At 49.6% G+C, this 17,021-nt stretch overlaps 1 protein-coding gene across 1 annotated transcript in view; it reads right to left on the bottom strand.

The window, feature by feature from the left end:
* Nucleotides 1-17,021, bottom strand: part of LOC123753764 (uncharacterized) — a 125,202-nt gene that overhangs the window by 85,957 nt on the left and 22,224 nt on the right. The window contains exons 2-3 of the mRNA XM_069303181.1: nucleotides 7,175-10,305; nucleotides 5,314-5,619 (exon numbers count right to left, since the gene is read on the bottom strand). Coding sequence (XP_069159282.1) covers nucleotides 5,314-5,619; nucleotides 7,175-9,812 — 2,944 coding nt within the window. The 5' untranslated portion in view covers nucleotides 9,813-10,305. The remainder of the gene's footprint in view (nucleotides 1-5,313; nucleotides 5,620-7,174; nucleotides 10,306-17,021) is intronic.

Here is a 17,021-nt window from a genome sequence, read left to right as displayed (position 1 = left end):
GGTAGTGGTGCAAAGAAGGAAGGTAGTGTTGCAGAGAAGGGGGAGGGTAGTGGTGCAGAGGAGGAGGATGGAAGTGGTGCAGAGGAAGAGGGTAGTGGTTCAGGGGAGGAGGGTAGTAGTGAAGAGGAGGAGGAGAGTAGAGGTCCAGAGGAGTAGGAGGGTAGTGGTGAAGAAGAGTAGGTGGGGGGTAGTGGTGCAGAGAAGGAGTAGGGTAGTGGTGCAGAAGAGGAGGTGGGGGGTAGTGGTGCAGAGAATGAGGAGAGTAGTGGTGCAGAGGAGGAGGAGGGTAGTGGTGCAGAAGAGGAGGGTAGTGGTGCAGAGGAGGAGGAGGGTAGTGGTGCAGAGGAGGAGGGTTGTGGTGTAGAGGAGGAGGGTAGTGGTGCAGAGGAGGAGGAGGGTAGTGGTGTAGAGAAGGAAGAGGGTAGTGGTGCAGAGGAGTAGGGTAGTGGTGCAGAGGAGGAGGAGGGAAGTGGTGCAGATGGGGCGGGAAGTGGTGCTGAGGAGGAGGATAGTGATGCAGAGGAGGAGGGTAGTGGTGCAGAATAGGAGGAGGGTAGTGGTGCAGAGGAGGAGGAGGAGGGTAGTGGTGCATATTAGGAGGGTAGTGGTGCAGAGGAGGAGGGTAGTGGTGCAGAGGAGGAGAGTAGTAATGCAGAGGAGGAGAGGGAGGGTTGTGGTGCTGAGGAGGAGGAGGTAGAGGAGGGTTTTGGTGCAGAGGAGGAGGGTAGTGGTGCAGAGGAGGAAGGAAGTGGTGCAAAGGAGGAGGAGGAGGGTAGTGGTGCAGAGGAGGAGGAGGAGGGTAGTGGTGCATAGGGGGATGAGAGTGTTTGTGCAGAGGAGAAAGAGAGTAGTGGAGCAGAGGAGGAGGGTAGTGGTGCAGAGGAGGGGGTAGTGGTTCAGAGGATGAGGAGGGTAGTGGTGCAGAGGAGGAGGAGGGTAGTGGTGCAGAGGAGGAGGAGGGTAGTTGTGCAGAGGTGGAGGAGGGTAGTGGTGCAGAGAAGGAGGAGGTTAGTGGTGCAGAGGAGCAGGAGGTTAGTGGTGCAGAGGAGGAGGGTATGGTGCAGATTAGGAGGGTAGTGGTGCAGAGGAGGAGGAGGGTAGTGGTGCAGAGGTGGAGGAGGGTAGTGGTGCAGAGGAGAAGGGTAGTGGTGCAGAGGTGGAGGAGGGTAGTGGAGCAGAGGAGGAGGAGAGTAGTGGTGCAAAGGAGGAGGAGGGTAGTGGAGCAGAGGAGGAGGGTAGTGGTTCAGAGGAGGTGGGTAGTGGTGCTGCGGAGGAGGAGGATAGTGGTGCAGAGGAGGAGGAGGGTAGTGGTGCAGAGGAGGAGGTTAGTGGTGCAGAGGAGGAGGGTATGGTGCAGATTAGGAGGGTAGTGGTGCAGAGGAGGAAGAGGGAAGTGGTGCAGAGGTGGAGGAGGGTAGTGGTGCAGAGGAGGAGGGTAGTGGTGCAGAGGAGGAGGAGGTAGAGGAGGGTAGTGGTGCAGAGGAGGAGGAGGGTAGTGGTGCAGAGGAGGAGGAGGAGGGTAGTGGTGTAGAGGAGGAGGAGGGTAGTGATGTAGAGGAGGAAGAGGGAAGTGGTGCAGAGGAGGAGTAGGGTAGTGGTGTAGAGGAGGAGGGTAGTGGTGCAGAGGAGGAGGGTAGTGGTGCAGAGGAGGAGGAAGGTAGTGGTGCAGAGGAGGGGGGTTGTGGTGCAGAGGACGTGGAGGAGGGTAGTGGTGCATAGGAGGAGGGTAGTGATGCAGAGGAGGAGGGTAGTGATGCAGAGGGGAAGGGTAGTGATGCTGAGGAGGAGGAGGATGGTGGTGCAGAGGAGGAGGAGGGTAGTGGTGCAGAGGAGGAGGAGGAGGGTAGTGGTGCATAGGAGGAGGGTAGTGGTGCAGAGGAGGAGGGTAGTAGTGCAAAGGAGGAGGGGAGTAATGCAGAGGAGGAGAGGGAGGGTAGTGGTGCAGAGGAGGAGGAGGTAGAGGAGGGTAGTGGTGCAGAGGAGGAGGAGGGTAGTGGTGCAAAGGGGGATGAGAGTGTTGGTGCAGAGGAGAAAGAGAGTAGTGGAGCAGAGGAGGAGGGTTGTGGTGCAGAGTAGGAGGCTGGTGGTGCAGAAGAGGGGGTAGTGGTGCAGAGGAGGAGGAGGGTAGTGGTTCAAAGGAGGTGGGTAGTGGTGCTGCGGAGGAGGAGGGTAGTAGTGCAGAGGATGAGGAGGGTAGTGGTGCAGAGGAGGAGGGTAGTGGTGCAGAGGAGAAAGAGGGAAGTGGAGCAGAGGAGGAGGGTAGTGGTTAAGAGGAGGTGGATAGTGGTGCTGCGGAGGAGGAGGGTAGTAGTGCAGAGGATGAGGAGGGTAGTGGTGCAGAGGAGGAGGGTAGTGGTGCACAGGAGGAGGGTATGGTGCAGATTAGGAGGGTAGTGGTGCAAAGGAGGAGAAGGGTAGTGGTGCAGAGGTGGAGGAGGGTAGTGATGCAGAGGAGGAGGGTAGTAGTGCAGAGAAGGAAGGTAGTGTAGCAGAGAAGGGGGAGGGTAGTGGAGCAGAGAAGGAAGAGGGTAGTGGTGCAGAGGAGGAGGAAGTGTGCAGAGGAGGAGGGTAGTGGTGCAGAGGAGGAGGAGGAGGTTAGTGGTGCAGACGAGGAGACTAGTGGTGCAGAGGAGGAGGGTAGTGGTGCAGAGGAGGAGGAGGGTAGTGGTGCATAGGAGGAGGGGGAGGGTAGTGGTGCAGAGGAGGAGGAGGGTAGTGGTGCAAAGGGGGATGAGAGTGTTGGTGTAGAGGAGAAAGAGAGTAATGGAGCAGAGGAGGAGGGTTCTGGTGCAGAGTAGGAGGCTAGTGGTGCAGAGGAGGGGGTAGTGGTGCAGAGGAAAAGGAGGGAAGTGGAGCAGAGGAGGAGGGTAGTGGTTCAGAGGAGGTTGGTAGTGGTGCTGCGGAGGAGGAGGGTAGTAGTGCAGAGGAGGAGGAGGGTAGTGGTGCAGAGGAGGAGGAGGGTAGTGGTGCAGAGGAGGAGGGAAGTGTGCAGAGGAGGAGGGTAGTGGTTCAGAGGAGGAGGAGGAGGAGGTTAGTGGTGCAGAGGAGGAGGAGGTTAGTGGTGCAGAGGAGGAGGAGGGTAGTGGTGCAGAGGTGGAGGAGGGTAGTGGTGCAGAGGAGGAGGAGGGTAGTGGTGCAGAGGAGGAGGAGGGAAGTGTTGCAGAGAAGGAGGAGGAGGGTGGTGATGCAAAGGAGGAGGAGGGTAGTGGTGCAGAGGAGGAGCAGGAGGGTAGTGGTGCAGAGGAGGAGGAGGAGGGTAGTGATGCATAGGAGGAGGAGGGTAGTGTTGCAAAGGAGGAGGGTAGTGGTTTAGGGGAGGACGGTAGTGGTGCAAAGAAGGAAGGTAGTGTTGCAGAAAAGGGGGAGGGTAGTGGTGCAGAGGAGGAGGAGGGTAGTGGAGCAGAGAAGGAAGAGGGTAGTGGTGCAGAGGAGGAGGAGGGAAGTGGTGCAGAGGAGGAGGGTTGTGGTGTAGAGGAGGAGGGTAGTGGTGCAGAGGAGGAGGAGGGTAGTGGTGCAGAGGAGGAGGGTTGTGGTGTAGAGGAGGAGGGTAGTGGTGCAGAGGAGGAGGAGGGTAGTGGTGTAAAGAAGGAAGAGGGTAGTGGTGCAGAGGAGGAGGAGGGTAGTGGTGCAGAGGTGGAGGAGGGTAGTGGTGCAGAGGAGGAGGGTAGTGGTGCAGAGGAGGAGGGTAGTGGTTCAGAGGAGGTGGGTAGTGGTGCTGCGGAGGAGGAGTGGTGCAGAGGAGGGAAGTGTGCAGAGGAGGAGGGTAGTGGTTCAGAGGAGGAGGGTAGTGGTTCAGAGGAGGAGGAGGAGGAGGTTAGTGGTGCAGAGGAGGAGGAGGTTAGTGGTGCAGAGGAGGAGGAGGGTAGTGGTGCAGAGGTGGAGGAGGGTAGTGGAGCAGAGGAGGAGGAGAGTAGTGGTGCAAAGGAGGAGGAGGGTAGTGGTGCAGAGGAGATGGAGGGTAGTGGAGCAGAGGAGGAGGGTAGTGGTTCAGAGGAGGTGGGTAGTGGTGCTGCGGAGGAGGAGGGTAGTGGTGCAGAGGAGGAGGAGGGTAGTGGTGCAGAGGAGGAGGAGGTTAGTGGTGCAGAGGAGGAGGGTATGGTGCAGATTAGGAAGGTAGTGGTGCAGAGGAGGAGGAGGGTAGTGGTGCAGAGGTGGAGGAGGGTAGTGGAGCAGAGGATCAGGAGGGTAGCGGTGCAGAGGAGGAGGAGGGTAGTGGTGCAGAGGTGGTGGAGGGTAGTGGTGCAGAGGAGGAGGGTAGTGGAGCAGAGGAGGGGGAGGGTAGTGATGCAGAGGAGGAGGAGGGTAGTGGTGCAGATGTGGAGGAGGGTAGTGGTGCAGATGTGGAGGAGGGTAGTGGAGCAGAGCCAGATGCCATAAACCACCACAACGTCAACCACCACTAACATTTACCACCACTACCAAAAATCACAACTATCAGCCACCACAATTACCAACCACAGCAATCAACCACCACCACCACCAACCACAACTATTAACCACCACTAGAACCAACCACTACCACCAACAATAAACATCACCCACCACTGCCACCAATCACAACCTACCACCACAGCCACCAACCACAACCCAGCAACAATTCCACCACCACTACCATGGATTCTCCATTAAGTGAAAGTAATGAATAAAATGTTTTTAACCTACCTTTTATTATGCTTCAATTTTATTTCTAGTATATGTAGAAATATATTTTTAATATATTTCTACATTTTTTAAATATATTCCATCAATCAGAAAAACGATTTTTATGCAACATTTAAGGTTGCGACACGGTCTCAAAATTGTTTAGCCAAAGTTGTGCAGTAAGTTGTGGCAACTTATTTACAACCACACAATAACGTAGCTAATACATGAAAACAAACGTTGTCACACCTGGCTACTCTCCCGACCCACACCTGTAGATGAGAGGGAACACGGAAGCCCACACCTGGCTACTCTCCCCACCCACACCTGCACATGAGAGGGAACACTAAAGCCCACACCTGGCTACTCTCCCCACCCACACCTGTCTATGTCACACACTCATGCTAAAGAAAACTTATATCAAGTAAATCTAGCTTGTATTAAGCAAGATAATGTTGGGCTAAATATTGATCAGTGTTATCTTATAAGCAGTGAAGCTTGCTTAATGAATATTCTTGGTCGCTAAACGGTGCTCAAAGTTACTCAAGAAGCCTTATAAGTTCTCTAATTCATGACCTTTAATGTAAAAATATTTTTGAAACCACTGAAAGCACTGTGAATTAAATAACTGAGTTACAGATATTCACGTGTTAAAATGTCGTCAATACGTACAGGTTAGAAGCGTGTTAGAGAAGTACAGGCGACTATACCCTTCTCTTGAGAAAGGACACAGCTGAGCCGCCAGGTGGCAGCACCAGTCTATGGCGGGGTCGTCATCAGTGAGGCCCCGCCTGATGGTCAGGCGGAGCTTCCTTGGCTGGTACGGCAGAGTGTCCAGGGTGTCCGGGTCCACGTAGCCCGTGGCGTCCAGGGTGTCCGGGTCCACGTAGCCCGTGGCGTCCAGGGTGTCCGGGTCCACGTAGCCCGTGGCGTCCAGGGTGTCCGGGTCCACGTAGCCCGTGATGTCCAGGGTAAAGTCTGAAGACATACACTGAGATACAGTCACTGTCGTTACTGGTATGTTCTAAGATATAACAAGAAGACATACTGAGCCATCCACTCACCTTACTGCTGGGTTTATTACCTGATGACAAGTCCGTATTTTGAACAGTATTAATAGCATCTAAACTATGTATTAATAGCTTTTAAAAGCCACGGTCAAGGTCATCGGTAACAATGGTCAAGGTCATCTGTATCAATTGTCAAGGTCACTGTCAAGGTCATCTGTATCAATGGTCAAGGTCATCTGTATCAATGGTCAAGGTCATATGTATCAATGGTCAAGGTCATCTGTATCAATTGTCAAGATCATCTGTATCAATGGTCAAGGTCACAGTCAAGGTTATCTGTATCAATTGTCAAGGTCACAGTCAAGGTTGTCTGTATCAACTGTATCAAGTTTATCTGTATCAATGGTCAAGGTCATCTGTATCAATAGTCAAGGTCATCTGTGTCAATGGTCAAGGTCATCTGTATCAATAGTCAAGGTCATCTGTGTCAATGGTCAAAGTCATCTGTGTCAATGGTCAAGGTCACAGTCAAGGTCATCTGTATCAATGGTCAAGGTCATCTGTATCATGGTCAAGGTCACAGTCATGGTTATCTTTATCAATGGTCAAGGTCGCATTAGAAGGTCATATAAACTAAGTCAAGGTCACAGTGAAAGGTCATCTGGACCAAGTATCAAGGTCACAGGGATAGATGGGTCACCTGAATTAAGGATCAAAGTTACGGAAGGTCTAATTAACCAAGGGATCAAGGTCACAGTGAAAGGTCCTCTTAAACAGGAATTAGGTCACAGTGAAAGGTCATCTTGAACAGGAATTAGGTCACAGTGAAAGGTCATCTTGAACAGGAATTAGGTCACAGAGAAAGGTCATCCTGAACAGGAATTAGGTCACAGTGAAAGGTCATCTTGAACAGGAATTAGGTCACAGTGAAAGGAGATCTGTACCACGAGTCAAAGTCAAAGTGGTAAGTCATCTGAACCAAAAGTTTGGCGTCGCTAAATACTTCATGAAATTATTTATGCACAAGAATATATACAGCAGCGGAATGTTTCGAAAATTTATTATTCATGGAGTAGTCGCCCTTAATAAGTCTATATTTGTAATCAAAGTAGAAGGTTTGTCACCCTTAAGGTGATTATATTTGTAAACAATATCAGGTGTTTGTCACCCTTAAGGTGACTATATTAGTAAACAATATAAGGTGTTTGTCTCCCTTAAGATGACTATATTTGTAAACAATATAAGGTGTTTGTCACCCTTAAGGTGACTATATTTGTAAACAATATCAGGTGTTTGTCGCTCTTAAGGTGACTATATTTGTAAACAATATAAGGTGTTTGTCTCCCTTAAGGTGATTATGTTTGTAAACAATATAAGGAATCTTTCGTCCATAAGGTTGTAAACATTTATGTAAACAATATAAATCTGAATTACTATATTAAACATGACGAATGAAGCCCTTTGCGTAATTTTGGTATTAATAAATAACTCTAAAAATTATGGTGGAAAATATGAATATTTACCAAGATACTGCAGGTGAGGAAGGTGAGGCAGGTGACGGATGAGGACGGGCAGTTGCTGTAGTGTGAGGTGCAGGGTGAGGCTCTCGAGGGTGTGAGGCAGGAGGGGTATGGCTGCCTCAGACAAGCCACCACTAAACCGCTTTAAGGTACACTTACTGCCGGGGGCTGTCAGCCTCTCCAAACATTGGTTTCGTATATCACTTCTCTCTTTGCTGTCTAAACTATAGTTAAGATCTAAGGTTATGGTTACCTTCATTTTTGCCAGCACTGACAGTGTAGACAGACACTGCTTTAGTTGGGGTGTATTGTTTATTCTTAGGTAAATGTTCTTAGGTGTCACCTTCTTAAGAACAAGCGGCAGGACAACATACGAGTCAACACTCCATATTCCCCACCAGTGTTCTGAACGCAGCTTCTCACACACGGCTTGGATGACGTGCTCACTCCCGCGGGACTCTGCTACATGCTTCAACAGCTCGTCAGGCTCATGTGTAACCATCTTGAACAGGTCAATTATGTGAGTAATGAACCTGTGCTCTACTCCCCGGGCACACAGCACCCCGGTAGTGCTGAGTAAAATGTTCTGCCATCTGGGGCGCTCCCTAAACTCTTGTTGCACGTCGCTAATATCAAACTTTGATCCTCTCAGGTGATCTCTCAAGGAGCGTTTTTCCTTACGTACAACATCCACCAAGAGTTCAATGATTATAGACCTTTCCCCTGACACCCGGTGTGATGCTGGATCACCTCGGTCTTGCTCAGCCCTCAACAAGAGAGCGACCAGCCCCCTGCTGGCACAATACTCCTGGTACCTGGCGTGAAAATAGCCAAACACCCACACCACACTGAGGCCCCGACGGTAGCTGGTTCTTGAGAAATAGTTGGACAAGACCTCCTCCTGCAGCAGTCCCAGAGTTTTACACTTCTCCCTAATCTCCGCTTCCGTCTCCGGCCAAAGGTCGTACTCCTGCCTCTGGATCCCTCTTAAACTAATCTCTTCAAAGAACAACAGAAACTGGTCACATTTTCCTTTGGGGTCCACCACATGTTTGTCTGTGAGTCTGGACACCAGTTTACTGGTTATGAAGTCATGAATCTTCTCGTAGACTTGAGTGTTTGTGGTGAGGTTGTTAAATTCTTCTGGAGCCTCGACACACAGCAGCGCCAACAAGGTCAAGGTGAGTGGAGTGTTGAGGTACTCACCCAGGAACTGACTCATCTGCTCCAGCCGCTGAGTAAACCTCCCTGTGATGACACTCCGTTGGCTCTCTTCCTCCACCAGCACCTTGATGGTTCTCTCGGCGAACTCCACGCGACGTTCTGGAGTGATGCCCAAGACGAGGATGTTGCAGCGAGGTCTGGTGTGTGGGACGAGCTGTGACAGGTGTTGGTCCCACCCCGGCCGTGTGGTTATCACCAACCTCACATCCTTGCCAGGCAGGTGCAACAGCTCCTCCACCAGCCTTCCTGAATGGTCGTTGACCTCGTCGTAGCCGTCAATCAGGACTAATATATTTAAGCTCAAGATTATCTCCTTAAACAGCTGGAAGTCAGCGTCAGAATCACTAAGTGTTTGAGGCAGTAACTGGCGGAGGAGACCATCGAAGGTATTAAGATGTGAGTCCCTGCACTGTACATAGAAAACGAGGTCCACAGTGCCCAGGTGACGTATGGCAGCAGGGTCCTCTACCCACTTCTCGAGGATGAGCTTGAGTAAAGTTGTCTTGCCCATACCACCTTCCCCCGTCAGGAGGACACACTCAGGGACTCTTCCGTCCTCTCGTCTCATGCTCAAGATGTGTTCATAGTCTATATCCTGACCCTTGGCAGCGTGGGAGTGTCTTGCCCCTATGACGGGATCTTCAAGGAGTCGTAGTCGTGTAAAAGCAAGACTTGGGTTGTAGTTAATGTTGAGGAGGAGCCAGGGTGCGGGAACAATCTGGTACAGCAGTTTATACCCGTCAGTTAGCTCCTGCTTGCTCTTCTGCTTAACCTCTTCTGTGATGTGGCTTCTGAACATCTTAATCTCCTGGCGGAGCTGAGGCAAGTACGCCACATCTGAGGGATCCAGCGGCTCTCTGACCTTCGCTAGCAGACCACCAATATACTCGGTGACATCTCTGGTCACGTGGTCCACATCCTGGCTGTTTGTCCCACACCGGACGCCGGCCTCAGTCAGCATCTTGGCCAATAAGTCACTGAGCTCCATCAGTGTTGACGTAAGATCTTGCTCTGACATTCCCACATTATCATGGGCCAACGTGTTTCGGTGTTCCTTCAGGCTGTAAATGAGGTGTTCAAGTGATGGTCCCTGAGGCCCTGGAGTGGTCCACGTGGGGTCGTTCATCTCAGCCAGACCACACACACGTTGCATGAGTTTATACAACAGGGTGATGTCAAAAGTTGCCGCGTCAGAGGAAGCTTCGAGTTTATCCCTCTGGTGATCATCGAAGACACGCCTGCACTGAGCATTGGTGTACCCCAAGTCCTGAGTGAGGTAAGTCACTACTGGGAAGGTGCCCCGGTACGACCACATAAACACACTTGCTAGCGCGTCTCGTCCTGCCTTAGTCACAGCCAGTCCATACCGCAGTCTGTTCACATCTTCCGGTTGGATAACAGGACTGGAGGCCGCCATATTGGGCCGTATGATTCTCACCTCACACAACTGTTGTCAAGTTTCACACAAGCAGTAAATGTCCCACGCTGGTTTTGTTATTATATTATGTTTAAAAACATAACATTGTTTCTCACTGTCGGAGACGGGCAGCTTGTTAGGCTTGTGTGGGCCTTCCTAAGCCAACGACAGACCTTCCTCAGGATGCATCCCTCAACAGTTGACTAATTTCCAGGTTAATATTTACTGCTAGGTGAACAGAGGTATCAGGAGGCTGAGCATCTCACACTGCCAGGGAATCAAACTCGGATCTAATCGGTGATGATCCGACTGCATTAACCACAATACAGTCACTTAATTGACCAAAAATATAAGTGATTTCCAAATAAACCAAATTTTACAAAATGTGTTCATATGTTAATGAAATGTTCGGTTCCAGATTTATTTGTTATTTTCAATTTGTTCTTTAACTAATTATTTTCTTCTGTCTTTATACTCTTCAGAATTCTGTCATCTGGAAGAACAATTTAACGTTATTAAAACAAGATGTTAGTGTTAAACATTGGGTCAGAAATACATTTTTGAGATCACTAAAACAAATAAAATTCCAAAGTCTGCCTCCTGCATTTTGTTATATTTTATAACTTAAAACTTGTCAATATTTTGACCTAACTCCTGTGATCATTGTGGTGTTGGCTTCTGGTTTAGGTAGAGTAATGGTGCTCATTTTCTCACACAGAAATATACGGTGTAGCATTTAGTAATGTTATTCTCTGCCTTTATCTTGCTCTTGTAAGGACCTATTTAGATTATGCAGTTCAGTTTGGTCAACATACAATATACTGGACATAATTTAACTTGAACCCGTAAAGAGAAGAATGACAAAGTTGATCTCAGGAATTAGAAATCTCCCTTATTAAGAGAGATTAAGGAAGCTATGTTTACACATTCTTCGGAAAGTATAGTTGATATTATTGATGTTGTCAAAAGGATGAAAAGTTATATCGAAGGTAGTAATAATAATTTGTTAACTGCATCAACACAAAATAGAACAAGAAATGATAAATCTGTATCAATAAAAAAAATGTCTGCTTCTTTGTCTATGCGAGCTACAAGACCCTACTCAGGGAGCTAGCCTCACCTAATTTCTAACAGTAATTCCTGCTGGGTATGTGCCCAACAGGAAATGGCATATATGTAGGGAGTACAACTTTAAAGAGTACCAAAGCTACCCCCCTACCACGAACTTTGCTATATCATATTAATTAGGCTTTGAATTATTTATTTATTTTCTTGCAAGGGTTCCCAGCTGAGCTTCTGTGTAGATCGCCCTCTCCCCCTCCGCTCTCTTGTGGACAATATTCACAGTACAATGTTAACAACTTACATGGAGTTTACTACAAGTAAACTTCCGTCCCCTGAGAGTCTCTTATAGGAGCAATGATGGCGGGCCGCGTAGAGGCTCATCATATAAAATGGCCGCCTAGAGGCACATAAAATGGCAGCCTAGAGGCACATAAAATGGCAGCCTAGAGGCACATAAAATGGCCGCCTAGAGGCACATAAAATGGCAGCCTAGAGGCACATAAAATGGCAGCCTAGAGGCACATAAAATGGCCGACTAGAGGCACATAAAATGGCAGCCTAGAGGCACATAAAATGGCAGCCTAGAGGCACATAAAATGGCAGCCTAGAGGCACATAAAATGGCAGCCTAGAGGCACATAAAATGGCCGCCTAGAGGCACATAAAATGGCAGCCTAGAGGCACATAAAATGGCTGCCTAGAGGTACATAAAGGGCCGCCTAGAGGCACATAAAATGGCCGCCTAGAGGCACATAAAATGGCAGCCTAGAGGCACATAAAATGGCAGCCTAGAGGCACATAAAATGGCAGCCTAGAGGTACATAAAATGGCAGCCTAGAGGCACATAAAATGGCAGCCTAGAGGCACATAAAATGGCCGCCTTGAGGTACATAAAGGGCCGTCTAGAGGAACATAAAGGGCCGCCTAGAGGAACATAAAGGGCCGCCTAGAGGAACATGAAGGGCCGCCTAGAGGAACATAAAGGGCCGCCTAGAGGCACATAAAATGGCTGCCTAGAGGCCCAAAAAAGGGCCGCCTAGAGTGTTACAGAAAGTCTTATCGTGTTATTGCGTCGCATTAGAATAGCAGTGTTATTTAATAGTAATGTTTTCAATGTTAGAGGGAGAAGAAGGTTAACGAGCGTGAAGGTTGTTAACGGTCGGCACTGAGTGGCTGGTCAGGAGGCGGGAATGCTGACAGCCAATCATAATGCTCGGGCGAGGCAATGAGTGGTGGTGGGAGCATAAGCAGAGACAGTAGCCTACTCCCCTCCATGCCGTGGACATGCAGTCATCACGTGTGTGTGTGTGTGTGTGTGTGTGTATGACCAGCTGGACCCAACTGTTACAGTGTGCTCCACTCTCACCAGCGACAAGGACGCCACCACCTAGCGACATGCTCCACGTCTTCCAAGTTACCGTCTTTGATACTTGCAGGTCCACGTTGAGATAACGCGCTCTTCCTCATAGTGCTACTAATTCCTGAAAGTTGATGATCCTTAAGTGGCAGGAAACGACGGACGAGTGACAACTTTCTCATGGTCATAGTATATATATATATATATATATATATATATATATATATATATATATATATATATATAAATATATATATATATATATATATATATATATATATATATATATATATATATATATTATATATAATATATATATATAATATATATATATATATATATATACATATATATATATATATATATATATATATATATATATATACATATATATATATATATATATATATATATACATATATATATATATATATACATATATATATATATATATATATATATATATATATATATATATATATATACATATATATATATATATATACATATATATATATATATATATATATATATATATATATATATATATATATATATATATATACATATATATATATATATATATATATATATATATATATATATATATATATATATAAACTGTACCTATCATGTACAGTGTCTTAACATATATACATATATTAAATTGTATATAATGTACTCACTTATATTTTTAGTGATATAGCCGAATATATCCATGATGCAGTCTATTCCAAAATTATATCTTGACCTTTGTCAGACGTCAGCACCACGTGTGTCGCAGCTGACAATAGGTCATGCTGAGACTGACACCTCATTATATTATTGTAACCCCTTGGATTACAAAGATAAATAAGGAAAGCAATCACAGAACAAACCTATTTAAATGTGTTGGGTTTTCGACAGTTCGATCCCAACGTATAAAATCGCCGCCTTTAGGCCCATAAAAGGGCCGCCTAGTAGGACATAAATTGGCCCTTTACAAGCCCATAAAGGGACTGCCAAGAGGCACATAAAATGGTCGCCTAGAAGCCCATAAAATGGCTGCCTAGAGGCCCATAAAGGGCCGCCTGAAGGCGCATAAAATGGCCGGCAAGAGGCCCATAAAATGGCCGCCTAAAGGCCCCCAAAGAAAGCCGCCTACAGGCACAGAGGGCCGCCTACAGGCCCTTAAATGGCCGCCTAGAGGCCCAAAAAAGAGCAGCCTTAAGGCCCATAAAATGGCCGCTTGGAGGACAATAAAATGGCCGCCTAGAGGACCTAAAGAGGGCCACCTAGAGGCACATAAACTGGCCGCCTAGAGGTCCAAGAAAGGGCAGCCTAGAGGTCCAAGAAAGGGCCGCCTAAAGGCACATAAAGGGTCCCCTAGAGGCACATAAACGAGCCGCCTAGAAGCTCATAAAAAAGCCGCCTAGAGATACATGAAGGGCCACCTAGAGGCACATAAAGGTCCGCATAGAGGTACATAATGGGTCGACAAGAGGTACATGAAGGGCCGCATAAAGGCCCGCCTAGAGGTACATAAAGGGCCGCCTAGAGGCACATAAAGGGCCGCCTATAGGCACATAAAGGGGCCGTCTAGAGGTACATAAAGAAGCCGCCTAGAGGCACATAAAGGGCCGCCTGGAGGCACATAAAGGGCCACCAAGAGGTACATAATGGGTCGCCTAGAGGCACATAAAGGGCCGCCTAGAGGTACATAAAGGGCCGCCTAGAGGTACATAAAGGGCCGCCTAGAGGTACATAAAGGGCCGCCTAGAGGCCCATAAAGGCCCGCCTAGAGGTACATAAAGGGCCGCCTAGAGGTACATAAAGGGCCGCCTATAGGCACATAAAGGGTCGCCTAGAGGTATATAAAGGGTCGCCTAGAGGCACATAAAGGGGCCGCCTAGAGGTACATAAAGGGCCGCCTAGAGGCCCATAAAGGCCCGCCTAGAGGTACATAAAGGGCCGTCTAGAGGCACATAAAGGGCCGCCTAGAGGCACATAAAGGGCCACCTACAGGTACATAAAGGGCCAACTAGAGACCCATAAAGGGGCCGACTACAGGCACATAAAGGGCCGCCTTGAGGCGCATAAAGGGGCCGCCAAGAGGCACATAAAAGAGCCACCTAGAGGCACATAAAGGGCCACCTAGAGGCGCATAAAAGGGCCGCCTAGAGACGCATAAAGAGGCCACCTAGAGGCACATAAAGGGGCCGCCTAGAGGCACATAAAGAGGCCGCCTAGAGGCGCATAAAAGGGCCGCCTAGAGACGCATAAAGAGGCCGCCTAGAAGCGCATAAAGAGGCCGCCTAGAGGCGCATAAAAGGGCCGCCTAGAGACGCATAAAGAGGCCGCCTAGAAGCGCATAAAGAGGCCGCCTAGAGGCGCATAAAGAGGCCGCCTAGAGGCACATAAAAGGGCCACCTAGAGACACATAAAAGGGCCACCTAGAGGCGCATAAAGGGGCCGCCTAGAGGCACATAAAAGGGCAGCCTAGAGGCACTTAAAGGAGCCGCCTCCTAGAGGCACATAAAGGGCCACCTAGAGGTACATAAAGGGTCGCCTAGAGGCACATAAAGGGGCCGCCTAGAGACCCATAAAGGCCCGCCTAGAGGTACATAAAGGGCCGCCTAGAGGCACATAAAGGGCCGCCTATAGGCACATAAAGGGGCCGTCTAGAGGTACATAAAGAAGCCGCCTAGAGGCACATAAAGGGCCGCCTAGAGGCACATAAAGGGCCACCAAGAGGTACATAATGGGTCGCCTAGAGGCACATAAAGGGCCTCCTAGAGGTACATAAAGGGCCGCCTAGAGGTACATAAAGGGCCGCCTAGAGGTACATAAAGGGCCGCCTAGAGGCCCATAAAGGCCCGCCTAGAGGTACATAAAGGGCCGCCTAGAGGTACATAAAGGGCCGCCTATAGGCACATAAAGGGGCCGTCTAGAGGTACATAAAGAAGCCGCCTAGAGGCACATAAAGGGCCGCCTAGAGGCACATAAAGGGCCGCCTAGAGGTACATAAAGGGTCGCCTAGAGGTACATAAAGGGTCGCCTAGAGGCACATAAAGGGGCCGCCTAGATGCCCATAAAGGCCCGCCTAGAGGTACATAAAGGGCCGCCTATAGGCACATAAAGGGCCGCCTAGAGGTATATAAAGGGCCGCCTAGAGGTTCATAAAGGTGCCGCCTAGAGGCACATAAAGGCCCGCCTATAGGTACATAAAGAGCCGCCTAGAGGTACATAAAGGGCCGCCTATAGGCACATAAAGGGGCCGCCTAGAGGTACATAAAGGGGCCGCCTAGAGGCACATAAAGGGCCGCCTAGAGGCCCATAAAGGGCCGACAAGAGGCACATAAAGGGCCGCCTTGAGGCGCATAAAGGGGCTGCCTAGAGGCACATAAAAGAGCCACCTAGAGGCACATAAAGGGGCCACCTAGAGGCGCATAAAGGGGCGCCTAGAGCCACATAAAGGGCCGCCTAGAGGCACATAAAGGTGCCGCCTAGAGGCACATAAAGGGCCGCCTAGAGGTACATAAAGGGCCGCCTAGAGGTACATAAAGGTGCCGCCTAGAGGCACATAAAGGGCCGCCTAGAGGTACATAAAGGGCCGCCTAGAGGCACATAAAGGGCCGCCTAGAGGCACATAAAGGGCCACCTACAGGTACATAAAGGGCCACCTAGAGACCCATAAAGGGGCCGACTACAGGCACATAAAGGGCCGCCTTGAGGCGCATAAAGGGGCCGCCTAGAGGCACATAAAAGAGCCACCTAGAGGCACATAAAGGGGCCACCTAGAGGCGCATAAAGAGGCCGCCTAGAGGCGCATAAAGGGGCCGCCTAGAGGCGCATAAAAGGGCCGCCTAGAGACGCATAAAGAGGCCGCCTAGAAGCGCATAAAGAGGCCGCCTAGAGGCGCATAATGAGGCCGCCTAGAGGCACATAAAAGGGCCACCTAGAGACACATAAAAGGGCCACCTAGAGGCGCATAAAGGGGCCGCCTAGAGGCACATAAAAGGGCAGCCTAGAGGCACTAAAGGAGCCGCCTAGAGGCGCATAAAGGGGCCGCCTAGAGGCACATAAAGGGCCACCTAGAGGCACATAAAAGGGCCACCTAGAGGCGCATAAAGGGGCCACCTAGAGGCACATAAAGGGGCCGCCTAGAGGCACATAAAGGGCCACCAAGAGGTACATAATGGGTCTCCTAGAGGCACATAAAGGGCCGCCTAGAGGTACATAAAGGGCCGCCTAGAGGTACACAAAGGGCCGCCTAGAGGTACATAAAGGGCCGCCTAGAGGCCCATAAAGGCCCGCCTAGAGGTACATAAAGGGCCGCCTAGAGGTACATAAAGGGCCGCCTATAGGCACATAAAGGGGCCGTCTAGAGGTACATAAAGAAGCCGCCTAGAGGCACATAAAGGGCCGCCTAGAGGCACATAAAGGGTCGCCTAGAGGTACATAAAGGGTCGCCTAGAGGTACATAAAGGGTCGCCTAGAGGCACATAAAGGGGCCGCCTAGAGGCCCATAAAGGCCCGCCTAGAGGTACATAAAGGGCCGCCTATAGGCACATAAAGGGCCGCCTAGAGATACATAAAGGGCCGCCTAGAGGTACATAAAGGTGCCGCCTAGAGGCACATAAAGGCCCGCCTAGAGGTACATAAAGGGCCGCCTAGAGGTACATAAAGGGCCGCCTATAGGCACATAAAGGGGCCGCCTAGAGGTACATAAAGGGGCCGCCTAGAGGCACATAAAGGGCCGCCTAGAGGCACATAAAGGGGCCGACTAGAGGCACATAAAGGGCCGCC

The sequence above is a fragment of the Procambarus clarkii genome, chromosome 49 (genome assembly GCF_040958095.1).
Source record: "Procambarus clarkii isolate CNS0578487 chromosome 49, FALCON_Pclarkii_2.0, whole genome shotgun sequence".
Lineage (NCBI taxonomy): Eukaryota > Metazoa > Arthropoda > Malacostraca > Decapoda > Cambaridae > Procambarus > Procambarus clarkii.
This window is presented reverse-complemented; position numbering and strand designations above follow the sequence as displayed.